Raw genomic sequence first — 12,853 nt, forward strand, 5'->3', positions numbered from 1 at the left:
CCCCATCTGGGCTATTTTTCCTAACGCTTAATTGCTGTGAAGCACGCAGTTTCATGCTGTTTGGTGCCACAGGGTGAATGAAAAGGTCATGGAAACATTGGCGGCGAGTAATGGAACAGCTCTTCTTGGCATTTTGGAGACAGTTGTAATCCTGGTTCTTGTTTCTCACAATATGTAGCCTATAGACATTTCCATCATACCAGGAGGAAAGGTCTCTCAGCCAACATGCGTTAAGCCTTTCTTCCTTTCTGGCTTGTATGCTGCTTGAATGCATTGCAGTCGCATCTGGAACGATTTTTGAGATGCTTTGGCTCGTTCCGTGAAGTACTTGCATTGCATCAGACGATACAGGGGTGTTGAGAACCTCTGTGTTGTTTATTGCCTGCAGCAGTACAGTAGAACTCCGTTTGTGCATTTGAAAAAAAAAGAAAAAAAAAAACATGCGAGAAAGACGGGCATTAACAGGGATGACGTACAATTTGAAGTCAGTAAAAAATTTGACAGACTCAACTGTAGTTGACATCTACGTAATGGGAAGCATTGCACGAATCGTTGAAGCATGAGACACCAGTGCAGGCCGAGCTGGTGGGGCCCAAGCAGCCTGAGACATGCATTATCGTTTTTGTGGCTTCAGCATGCTTATGTTTGAACTCTTCGTATTCAGCCTGGGTCTGCACCTTATTCAATCCGGGCATTTTGGCGGGAAGTTTTGACGTGCCCAGTCAGTGCTAATCGTTGCGGCATGAGACGTCAGCATGTGTTGAGCTGGTGGGGCCCAAGCAACCCGAGACACACATTGTATTTCTGTTGCATAGTGTTCTAAGACAGCGACGGGAAACTGAAATGGAATCGAACTGGTGGGTAATTCCAGAGTGCGGGGCCTACAATACTGCCAGAGCAAAACGTGACAGCAACTAACAATGGTGTAGCCTACTACGATGACCGTAATTTTGCACGAAAAGCTGTTCTGGAGGCCCTTGGAATTGTTCCAGGTCTGTTTTGTAATAGTATTGCCTTCGATAGGGTGGACAAAGAGCGTGTTGACAGGGCAGAATTCTATGACTCTGCCAAGAACAAGCAAGTACGACCGATAAAAAGGAACACTAAGCAGGGTTATGGAGACACCTGCAAGAAAGTCAGCAATGAAATGTATACTCCTGGGGCATTTTGAGCATCCACAAGCAGTATTCGAACATAACACCTTATTTTTCTCAAATTGAATTTTTGATTAATTTTTCAAATTCAATGTACTTTTTCTCAGAAAGTATTCATCCCATTCCAGTGAAACTTTGTACGCATGTACTACAACCAGTCATAAACATTCTTAACTAAAAAAAATATCTGATGATATGAATGATAACACTGGAAAAACTTACACTGTAAGAAACCCCCATTGTCGCTTTGTGCAAGCAGAGATATTATTTTTATTTTTTTTTTGGCCACAGCAAAGGCAAACCGTCTAGACACAAAGTGTCTCGTGTTGTACCCAAGAGCATGTTTTGTAAGCGTGTGAAATTTGATGCAAATATCTGCAGCCATTTCTAAAATATTACATTAAAACTAACGTGTGCCATTTAACCCTACCATACCTCCTTAAAAGCTTGCAGTATGCTTCCAATGACAGAACGCTTCGCTCACTGTGAAACAGAGGTGAACATGTTCTTCGAAGTAGGGTTGGCAGAAATAGCTCCGTAAATGCGGTATGCGATGACCTGGGAGGAGATTTGGTGGTACCACAATGGGAAACTGATTGCATGCCGGCATTTTCACATCAGACAGGTGGGCGAGTATGGTGGTGAAGCTGCTGCGGCGGATGGCTACTGTTCTCGATTACACATGCCTCATGCCTTTTCTTATTTAAGTGGCATCTAGCAGCCAGAAAATGTTTCATATGATCACAGTTTCTCTGTGTACTGAACGTTGGTGCCGAAAGAACATGTTTTCTAGACACTTATGAACCAGTAAAGAGGAATCTGTTTTGTGTAATTTTTTTGTGTTCTCAATCACTAATATTGCCATCAGGAAATCGTACATAAATGGTATCGTATCAACGAGGTTCTACTGTTGATAATATAATATCCTTTGGTCTTAAGATATTTGTGATACTCCCCTGCTTTGCTTTGTAAATGTTCTATTTCTGTTGCAGTTGTTATATTTGATTCTATGGAATTTGTAACCTTGTACCTTATGATTGTATATTAATGCCCCCCCTCCCTCTATATTATGCTCTGTAGGCCTTTAGAGCATTGCAATTAATAAAACTGATCTCCGAGGCTAATGGTTTAAATATGTGAGCACCCATTGCTTTGGGCACTCCATCTTCCTCTCTGGCAGCCGAAACTCAATTCACGTTGCGTTAAATCACTAGAGTAAATCTCGTAGAATTGCATGTCATACTCAACATGTGATACCATTTCAAGCGCTATATGGCCACAATAAATGCATCTACATTGACTTGGATCCATTGGCGTAGTAGCCAGAGGGTGGCATACTGGGTATGTCCTCAACAATCACAAGATCAGACAAATTCATGTGCTACCCATCATTCCCATGGGGGCTGAATAATCGCAGCTCCAGAGTTCCCTTTACTAATTGTAGAAAACTTATGGTGCAACCCCCCTCCCCCCCCCTAAAAAAAAATCTGGCTACGCCCTTGCTTCAAGCCTAACCTTAACCTTGGTTGCCAACATCATGCAAAGCAGTGATAACTAGGCAGCAGTCTAGGCAGTGTTCGCCAATGTGGCCATTACGAAATTTTGCTTCTCGCTGGTGGCTGGCAAATAAGCTGTGGCAGGAAGCTTGTCGCTAACGTGTTTTGACAAGCGACTCATTGGTGATGGAGCCTTAAAACATGCACGCAGGCTAGATTGATGGCTCTACTAGAAGCAGCCCGCGACTATGCGCCAGCAACAAGCCAGCAACCAATGCGAGTTACCCTACCAAGTTTGCTTACACGCTCATTGCATCAACAAGGGTAAACTCACTTCTAGGCAGAAAGCTTCATGCTGAATGTGCACAAAACAGCCTAACTGCCAGCATTATGCTGTCGAGGTCTCGTGCAACAACTGAGCTGTACATTACAGCATCGCAGCAATGAACAACCCACATCAGGCTGCATGGTGGGCGGATGTGAGATGTGTCCAACATGACTGCATTGGCTATCATGACATTTTGAGTGGACATTATTTCATTCAAACACAACACTGAGTAAAAGTCCACAAACCAATTTTTTGGGGTGCTAGCATTTTGAAATGAAGGAAATTAATATTTTAATAAGGTTTGTATTTTTTTTCAGCCTGCCCAATTTTTGAAAACATTTTCTCATCTCTGTCAGTATATGAAAAATCAGTTGAAAACTGTATTTGTTCTTGGAAGCGAGTGGCTAAGAACTGACCATGTACCTTTGATCTTTCATCTAGAACGATCCAGTGGACTGTCTATTAAGGAGAGGCTTGGACGCAGGCGAGGTGAGTACATTTGATGTGAAAACGAGGGGGGAGCGTCTCTGCTTTAGGAACTCATATTAAAGGACACAAGGTTTTTCACTGAAAATTGAACACTGTGGTCACCTAACTGGATGGTGGGAACTACGAAGGTCGCGTTCCTATTTTCGCCATTCTGAAAAGACTGTGTGCCCTTCTGAATAGACTTTAGGATATAACGGGCCATATTTAAGCCTTTGTTTGTTCTACCTATTTTATTAATGCGACAAAGTTTGCTTTTAATGGACCACGCTACAACAGACTATCGGCTACAGTGGACAAAATTAGCAGCAATCTTTATCAAAATTGGGCATATAAAATGGGCTTTTGACGTGTCGACACGGGCTGGCAACTGACTTGGGAGAATCAGCCGACGATCACGGCTCAATATCTTGCATGCGAGGGAGAGAGGAAAGTGGGGTGGAAGCACGCTGTCATTTGCACGCGAGGCATGCGGGGAGGCGAGGGAAAGAGGTTGGGATTGGTTCTACTTCGGTGGCTGCTGTTAACGGCGCGGCCACCCGGGTGCCGTATATTGAAATCGACCTGCGATGTGGGTAAATTGCGCCCAGTGCCGGTAGCTTGTGCGTTTGGGGTTTAGTTTGCGTTAAAGTGAGAGTCAGCATGATGGTCAATTTGCTTGCTGCTGCTGCCGCGCTTATCCTGCTTGATTTGCTACCACAATTGATGCTTCACCTTTTTGGGTGAAACTGGGACTTTTTTGTTCGTTTTTTACTGTGGTCGTCACACACTCTTTGCAATAAGATTGTTAGACAGAGCGACGAAACTTTTGGAAGTAAGGTGTCTACGATATTACAAGCTTCGGATAAAACGGAAGTTTTTTGTCGGATTATCAGGGTCTGCGTAACAAGAGTCTATTGCGTGTATATATATATATATATATATATATATATATATATATATATATATATATATATATATATATATATATATATATATACAGTCAATGACCGATTTTTCGGACCCTCTAGGGAACGTAAAAACGTCAGAAAATTCAGGCAGTCAGAAAAAATGAATGCATGCAAAAAACCGCACCTTTTTTTCTTTTTTTCTCGGATTTAGAGGTAAAGGGTGAAGTACCAATCTTCCAAAACCCTGCCAAAACATCAATGAAGGTGCTATAATAAGAGGCGTTCAAAAACTCTGTATGCAGCCGACTGCGGGTTTATTATGTACATGTGCATCGTCAGAGCAGCCAGTGTTATTGCTGCAGTGGCTTGAAGAACTTGTTGATTGTTGTTTGGACGGCGTTCCGGTTGCATGCGATCATATTTGCCTCAATCTGAGCAAGGGTCATGTCAGCACTGTACACCTATAAAAAAGTCAACAGTGCTCGCGTCAACTCGGCGCTTGTGGGCGGCGCAGGCATTGGCTCTTCATTTTCAACATCGGAGTCTTCTGAATCCCCCACAATCTGATGGATTATTCCCTTGTCAGTCAGTTCTGCGCAGAAGTTGAGCTCATTGTCAGCGTCAACAAACTGTTAAAAAGTTATTTCCGTGGGTACGGTACTGCTTTCCGCGCTTCGATGCCATCGACGAGGACGACGAAGACTGAGTGGGGGCCATTGAAGGCAAGCAAAATCCTCAAGTTGCGAACAGTGGAGTTTGCTGACGAGCGTCGAAGCACCTAGGCCTAGCGTCGCAGAGCACACTTGACGCAACAGCACAACCACACACCACGCTAGCCAAAACGTGGCCTGCGCAATCAAACGAACTAGCGCCGCTCCGGAAACTCCACCGGAAGCGCAAGTGCGGCCATTTGCGGCGATGAACATAGCCAGCGTGGCCAGACCAAATCGTTGTGTGACGGCTAGATTCGGCTAGTTGTGGTTCAAAGCGGTGATATGCTTCGGCTGCAAGTCGATTTCCTTCGCAAGGGCGCTGCACGAGGAGCCAAAGGACCTTCCGTCGCGTCAGAAAGTCAGGAAAATTGGACGGCGGGGGGTTCGAGCGTCCGAAATTTCAGATGTCCTTATACATTGATTCTATGGGGTTCGTGGCGGTGCCGCGAAGACGTTCGAAATATCAGGCATGTCCGAAAATTTAGGCGTCCGAAAATTCGGTCGTTGCCTGTACACACACACGCACGCACGCACGTGCACACACACACAAACACACACCTGTCCTTCTATACGCTGATGACATCAAGATTTTAAAGAAAATCCGCACTGTTGATGACAGTTGCTATATATATATACATATAGCACCTCCACCACATAGGAGCAATGGTTTTATTCGACGCTTTTATTCCAGAAGCACGAGCTAGCACACCGACAAGGAAGATCCGAAGCGATAGTGATGGCGATGTACATATGAGGAAGATGACGCCCATAATATAAATGCTCACAATACAGTAAGACATCATTAATTTGAAGTCATCGGGACCGCGAAAAATCTTTTAATTAAGCGGGTTTTCAAATTAACCGAACACACAAAAATGCAACCCAGGCAAAAAATTTTGCTGCAGGAATGTGCTACCTTTATTCGACGATCTTTTGATTACTTAGCGTAATCAGAGATGCTGGTTTGCCACGTCCTGTAGTTCGAGGCTCCAAGGTTCATGTTTTCTAGTTGGCCAGCTATGTGCAGCATTTAAGAATTTCCACTGGGGCACTCAACAAAACTGCGGATAACGTTCAGCGATCCGATAACTTCCCCGAGTGCGGGTGCTCGGGAAGGCTCGTTAGCATCGTCGTCGTCACTGTCATCGCACATCGTCACATCAACGGTAGCTTCACTCTCCAAGTCTGAGTAGCATGTTTGTTGATCATTTTCAAAGTTGAGATACTCTGCAAAGCCGACTGCACCGGATTCGCTATCCTCTGCGCAGAGTGCATTGATGCAGTCGCAATACTTGGTTCCTTCTTCATCAAGTGCACATGAATGGTCAGCATCAGCATCAACGCTGCTTTTCTTTGAGAAGCCAGCATGTTCAAAACACCGCATGATCAAAGTGGAAGGTTCCACTTACTTCCATGCATACACAATAAGACATATGAACCCGAGGAGGTCGATGGAATACTCCTCGCTGCGCCCTCTTGGTTTCGTTCCAACGACAAAGCCTGGCTTCTTTCAGTCTCTCCGACTCACTTTCCATATCTGCTGAAGAATCCCACCGAGCCACCCCTGCTATATATACGACGCAGTGCCGGCTCCTCCTCTGTTGTTCCAAGGTGGTTTCACCGGCTCCTCCTCTGACGTCATGCCAGTTGGCGTGGCGAGCGGTGCTGCCAGCTGCGGTGGTTGCTAGGCAACGGCTCAGCTCGCAGTGTGGCCACCGGCCACAGCGAAACGGCAAGAATGCGGCCAATGTAGCTCTCGCTGCAAAGAGGAGGAGAAGGACGGGAGACTTTAGAGGAAGGAGGGCGAGTGTTTTCTTCACTATAGCAGCATCCAGTCAGGGTGTGCGGAGTGCGTAGTAGAAGCGATAGCGCACCTCTTTCTTTTTTTTCATTATCTTTGTTGCATTTGGTGTGTGCACATCGTGATCTCGTCATGTCATAGTTGTCCTTTGTGCAGGTGTGTTGTCGGGTTTTTGTCACCATGGTGTCGGTGGCGCCTTCAAGCAGTGTGCCTTATCACTGGAGACTAAGGAATGCATTATAAGGGACATAGAAAGTGAGCTGAAGAAGGCGTCGGTGACAGCCAAATATGGCGTTTCCGATACAACTGTGTTGACCATATACAAGGACAAATTGCGGCAACAACTGCTGCAAGATTCGTCTTCCCTGTCACGGAAGAGAATACGTACGTCGAAGTACGAAGACGTGGACGCAGCGCTCTTCGGATGGTTCCGTGAAGTTAGGGCTCAGAGCATACCAGTGAGTGGCCCCAAGCTCCAACAAAAAGCCAAGTCTTTTAGTGCTCTTTTAGGCCACGACGACTTCAACCCACTTAATAGATGGATCCAGCGATTCAAGGATCGCCATGGCATGAGCTGCAAGGTGGTGTGTGGTGAAAGCGGTGATGTCAACAACGAGTCCATCAGAGTCTGGCTTTGCCTAAATTTGGAAACCATGCTGTCCACGTATACGGACAGAGACGTATACAATCCCAATGAAGCTGGCGTATTTTATAACCTTTTGCCCAACCGCACTCTTGCGCTGAGAGGTGAAGCCTGCTCTGGCCGCAAGGCCTCAGAATTGCGTAATTGTGTTGTTTTGCGCTAACATAAATGGAAGCGACAAGCGCCGCCTGTTTGTCATTGGAAAATCAGCGAGGCCACATTGCTTTAAAAAGTGAGAGTGCCTGCCAGTGACATACAAATCCAACAAAAAGGCGTGGATGGCACAAGACATGTTCACAAGCTTGCTTTGCAAGTTCGATGAAAACATGGTGGCAGAGAAGCGACAGGTCGTGCTCATTCTCGACAATTGCACAGCCCACAACATCAAGCCAAAGTTGACTGCAGTCAAGTTAAAGTTTCTGCCTGCCAACATGACTGCAAAATGTCAGCCGCTCCACCAGGGTGTCATCGCAACCGTAAAGGCACTTTACAAAAAACGCATCTGCGAAAGAGTTCTGCTGAGCATGCAGCAGCAGCAGCTTCTTAAAGGGAATTTAATGGGTGCAATTGGTTGCCATTTCAGTGTGGCAGGTAAAAGGCACTACAATTAACAAGTGCTTCAACAAAGCAGGCTTCGTGTGCAATGCGGAGGCTCTTGACACCAATGCACCGAGTGACAGTGTTGCCGATGAGACGGTCAGCACTGACGACGTGTGGTCTGGCCTCGTTGAAAGCAAGTTTGTTTCCGTCACAGACACCTTCTAAGAATATGTTGATGCTGGTGAGTCTGAGCTTCCTGTCTGTGAGGAAGCAAGCACGGATGATGCGATCGTTGCAGCGATGTGCGGTAGCATAGAGCTTACAACTGAATATGAGTCGGACAATGATGTCGACCCAACGCCAGTCCCAGATGTCTCATGCAAAGACGCTTTGGAATACCTCGGCAAAGTGAAGATGTACTGCACGAAGAAATGTTTGAGTGAGAAAGCGCTTCAGTGCTTAAGCCTTGTAGAGGACAAAATTGTTCGAAGCGCTGTTAAAAAAAATATCCAGACGAAAATAACCACGCTATTCCGCTGAGACCGCACTTGTCAGGAAAACTTGGTTTCTGTGCTGTGATGCGATTGTGTTGCATGTGTGTGTGAAGGAAATGTGTAATAAATTGTGTTTGAAATGTGGGTGGTCCATTTGGCATAGGCAAAAGCCAAAAAAAGCGTGCTTTGGTTTTAACGCAGTACTGCTTATAGTGCAGATTTTTACAACTCCCGCGACTTACATTATAAGCGGTCTACACTGTACGAGTAGCGGCAGCTTGTGTTTACCGCACATGTTTGCGCCGAACAGAACGGTAATTCTTTCCTTGCCCTGCTTTCGACTCTTGACCGCAATGTCCTTCGCTGCGAACGTTTTTGTGGGCAGCATATTGTACAAAAAGGCTGCCTCGTCAAGGTTGTACACATCGTCTGGACCGTACTCGCTTAGCAATGGAGCCAACGTGTGTTTCTTCCAGTCGTCGACCACGCTCTTGTTTGCACTGCCGCTCTCGCCACAGATGGCTACGAAAGTCAAACTATTGCGCTCTTAAAAACGGCTGAATCATCCATTGCTTCACTTGAACTCTTCGTGCCCAAGTTGTAGAGCCAAGTCATCAGCCTTTTCCCGCAGTATCATTCCATTTACAGGAAGGTTGGCTGCGTTTGCTTTCTGCAGCCAGCAAAGTAAAGCTGATTCCACATCTTGGTACATGGGAGCCTGTACTCACGACCGCTTCGAGGAATATGTCTTGCTGCAGGCTTCTAGTACCTTCGACTTGTTCGTCAATATAGTGGGCAACGTCGAGAGGGGCACGCTGTGCCTTTCAGCCAATTCGGTCTTGGAACACGTGTTCTTACCTGCTTCTTGGATGAAGCAGAACTTCTGCTGCAGCATTAAAGTCTTATACTTTGGCGTCTTCGCTCACTGGAACTTGTGCACAGTTCAGAAAAAAAAAAAGTACCACGCTAGCTGCAACACCTCTTAACACCGCACACAAGAAAACAGCGCGGACAAGCATTGCGTGCACACACATCGCCGCAGGCGCAGAGAGAGAATGGGCGAATGGTAGCCAGAGGCCGTGGCACGGAACACACGCTGACACTGCGACTGCTGCGACTGCGAGGAGCGTGTGGAGTGGGGGACGAGAGCACGTGATAAAAACTGGTATGCCCGCTGCGTTGCAGTGAAGCATGTCTTCTCTGCAGAGGCACATTTTGGCGGTGTGTGGGGCGTACCGGGTACTGATTTTTGTGCTAGCAGTACTATGGGTTGAGCGCTCCGTCTATAAATGATCGCGATTGCTATGTGGCGTCACCTCGTGGCTCCGAATGGCCGTAATTTCGTCGGGTTTGCGGTGAAATGGGGAATGAGAATTGCTGCATAGCACCCCGAATCTTCGAATTAGCTGGGTCGGCCTAGGCCGCCGCTTTAAATTATTCGGTCAGATTTACATTGGAAAATGTGGGACTGCAGAAAACTTTTGAATTATGCGGAATTTTGAATTAACCGAGTTCGAATTAAAGGAAGACGCGGGTTTTGAAATGACAAAAAATTGCAAAAAGTTTATTTTCCGAAAAGTGCATTTTCGCTACGTCTATACATTCAAGAATCCCTCCACGAAATCTAGAACGTAAATTTAATCGTACAATAATAAAAAAAAGCACACTTATACGGACCAGGGTGGCCGTGGAATTATAAAAAAAATTGCCAAAAATCTTCTAACTTCGTGCCGTCGTCATTTGCGAACGCGGTGGCCGGCGGGCGCCATTTTGAGCTTGTTTGGAAGCTGCCTTCTTTGTGTGTATTTAGCGCCGGTTCAAAATGGTGTAGGTGAGGAGGAACCGACGCTATCGCGTCATTTTTGAAGGACGTGCCCATGCCGCTGAAATCACATGGCAGTGCCTCCGACCAGCATTGCTATGACCGCACCATAAAGGAAAGGCTTAGGAGAAACCGCTCAATGGCACGTAAAACCAAAAAGAAAACTTGGCAGAAATTTCACCCTCTCTCAAATGGCAAGGTCGCCGTTTCTGCATAGTGGCGTAATGCCCCAGCCACACTAGCGGCGAATCGAGTGCTACGGGAAGGGTTGGTTCCGGGCCGATTTTTTTGTAGCTCGCCACAGCGGCAAACGAGCCATGAGCGAAAGAGACTAATAAGAGTGGCCCCTACAGTGGCCTACTTGCAGGAAACTGGTATCATGCGGACCCACCCGACCGCTGTATTCGTACTAAAGTCTGGTTCAGCCAGACAGACCCTTGTTTTGCACAATCATCTGCTTGTGTCAGCTCTTGCTCGTGCTTGTTTTGGTTGGCTTTGTTTCTTTTACAATGACGCATCTAAATCGAAACGTCCTAATGGAAATTGTTGTTGGAGATTGCGCCATATCCAATTACGTGTGACGATACAGACCCTGAACACAAAGACGCAAAGGTCACGCCCAGCTCCTCATTCTCCTTCGTCTTTTGAATGTGACAACACTGCAAGAAGGGAGCACACCAACATGATTATGATCAGTGGTGGCAACTACTTCGCCATCTTGATAAAATATAACTCTCGTTGAGAGTAAACACAGTGCCGATCTGTCAGCAAGCAATCGAAGGAAAAAGCATGCCCGATCCTGGCCTTGGCAACTCTGCTGCTTCCTCTCCACCCTTCCTCGCAACTACCGTAAAAACCGGAATATAGGTCGAACTTTTTTTCAAAAAACCATCGCGAAAAGTCGACCCTCGACTTATATACCGGACATTGGCGGAAAAACTACGGAAGTTTTGCAACAATGGGCGGATGAAGTAAACAGCCGCCATCGCCATCAGCAGCAGCGCGGCGTCTATGGCGGCGTGGCGATGCTGTGGCGCCGGCATTTTGCGTTTTCATTGTCGCAAAGTTATATTAATTAAAGGCTGCACTTTCATTTTGTTTCAAAATAAGCGGGAACGGAAGCCGACGTCAATTCACCGTCGCCTTCAAGAAAAAGGTGATTGAGTACGCGGAAGCCCACGGCAACCTGGCGGCACAGCGCGAACGTGGAAGTATCCGAAAAGAGCATTCGGTAGTGGCGGAGACAAAAGCAACGTATTACAACTGGCAGCAACCAAAAGAAAACGTCATTTCGTGCCGGATCGCAGCGGACTGCAGAACTGGAAGGCAAGGTTGCGGAGTCCGTCCGCGAGCTGCGTGTAAGATCGCTGCCTGTGACTGCCAAATGCATCCGTTTGAAAGCGGTAGAGATCGCACGCGCCTATGGACTGGGCAGCGAGAAGCACTCGTCATCCGACTCTGATCAAAGGCGTTGCTCTGATTCGGAGTAGCGCTTGCGCACTTCGTGCCCTTCTGTGTGCTGTACACCCGACGAATTTTTAACAGTATCGCGCGACCATCGACCCGCGTGTTTGTCAGCACCTTATCATCTCGGCACGGAGCGGCGAAATAGCGAAAGTAAGGGCATGTGTACACATGCGCGTATCTCGTTTGTTTCGCTGCTCAGCGCCGTTAATAAGGTGTTGACAAGCATAAAAATGCAGAGACACTAAATGGATATTTCCGCGGGTGCAGATGGTCATATGATTGAATTAGAAGTGGCTGCTTGCGAATGCACCTTTCAAATCGTGTGCCGCATCACAAGAGTGACCGCTGAAGTGGAGCTGCACCATGTTCCTTGTAAAGTCCAAGTGCGATGAAGTCCTATCGTGCCCCACACTTCGTATGATTTAGGTGTGAGTGAAAGTATGCGAGGTAGAGACAAGAAAGATGGTGGCTTCACGAGTGGTGCCTTCCCACGCGAGCAAAGGCAAAGAGGGGAGCGAGTTCATGATAACACGATCAAGCGTGCATGAGGCGAGGGGTGGGGTGGGGGTTGTAAGTTGGCTTGCTTCGTTATTTCTGGCGTGCGTCTCAGCCTTGGCTGCGCATGGCTGTAAGCACGGCTAAGCGCAAACGCAGCCGAGCACCCTGCTTTAGAGGTAATCTGCCGCATGTGCAAAGAGTGGGCGTGCCGAGACAGCGTGGCACCATGTAAGCTATCTTACCGTGCGATTAGTATTGGAGGTTGCGTGATCTTGAGTTTCAGTGACCCGTTAGAGCGAGAGGCAGACAAAGCATTCGCTCCCCACTGCCAGCACTTTTCATAATAGCGTCGTCCCAGTGCAGGCGACGCTATCAGCCGCGGGGGCAGAGTGCACGTGAAAGTGTGGCTGGCTTCGCTTAATTCGTACCGCCGAGAAGATGTCGATGTACGTGGCATGAAACTATCATTCGTGGTCGACTTCCAAATTTAGCAAAATGAATTGTTTTCTCATTCACATTTG

General features: G+C 46.9%; 1 protein-coding gene across 2 annotated transcripts in view; it reads left to right on the plus strand.

Moving 5' to 3' along the window:
• Nab2 (Nuclear polyadenosine RNA-binding 2) overlaps window positions 1-12,853 on the plus strand; it is a 133,696-nt gene that overhangs the window by 48,449 nt on the left and 72,394 nt on the right. For both annotated transcript variants that reach the window (XM_065430210.2, XM_065430211.2), the window contains exon 10: window positions 3,420-3,467. In XM_065430210.2, the coding sequence (XP_065286282.1) occupies window positions 3,420-3,467 (48 nt within the window). The remainder of the gene's footprint in view (window positions 1-3,419; window positions 3,468-12,853) is intronic.

Source organism: Dermacentor albipictus, chromosome 2, assembly GCF_038994185.2.
Source record: "Dermacentor albipictus isolate Rhodes 1998 colony chromosome 2, USDA_Dalb.pri_finalv2, whole genome shotgun sequence".
NCBI classification, from domain to species: domain Eukaryota; kingdom Metazoa; phylum Arthropoda; class Arachnida; order Ixodida; family Ixodidae; genus Dermacentor; species Dermacentor albipictus.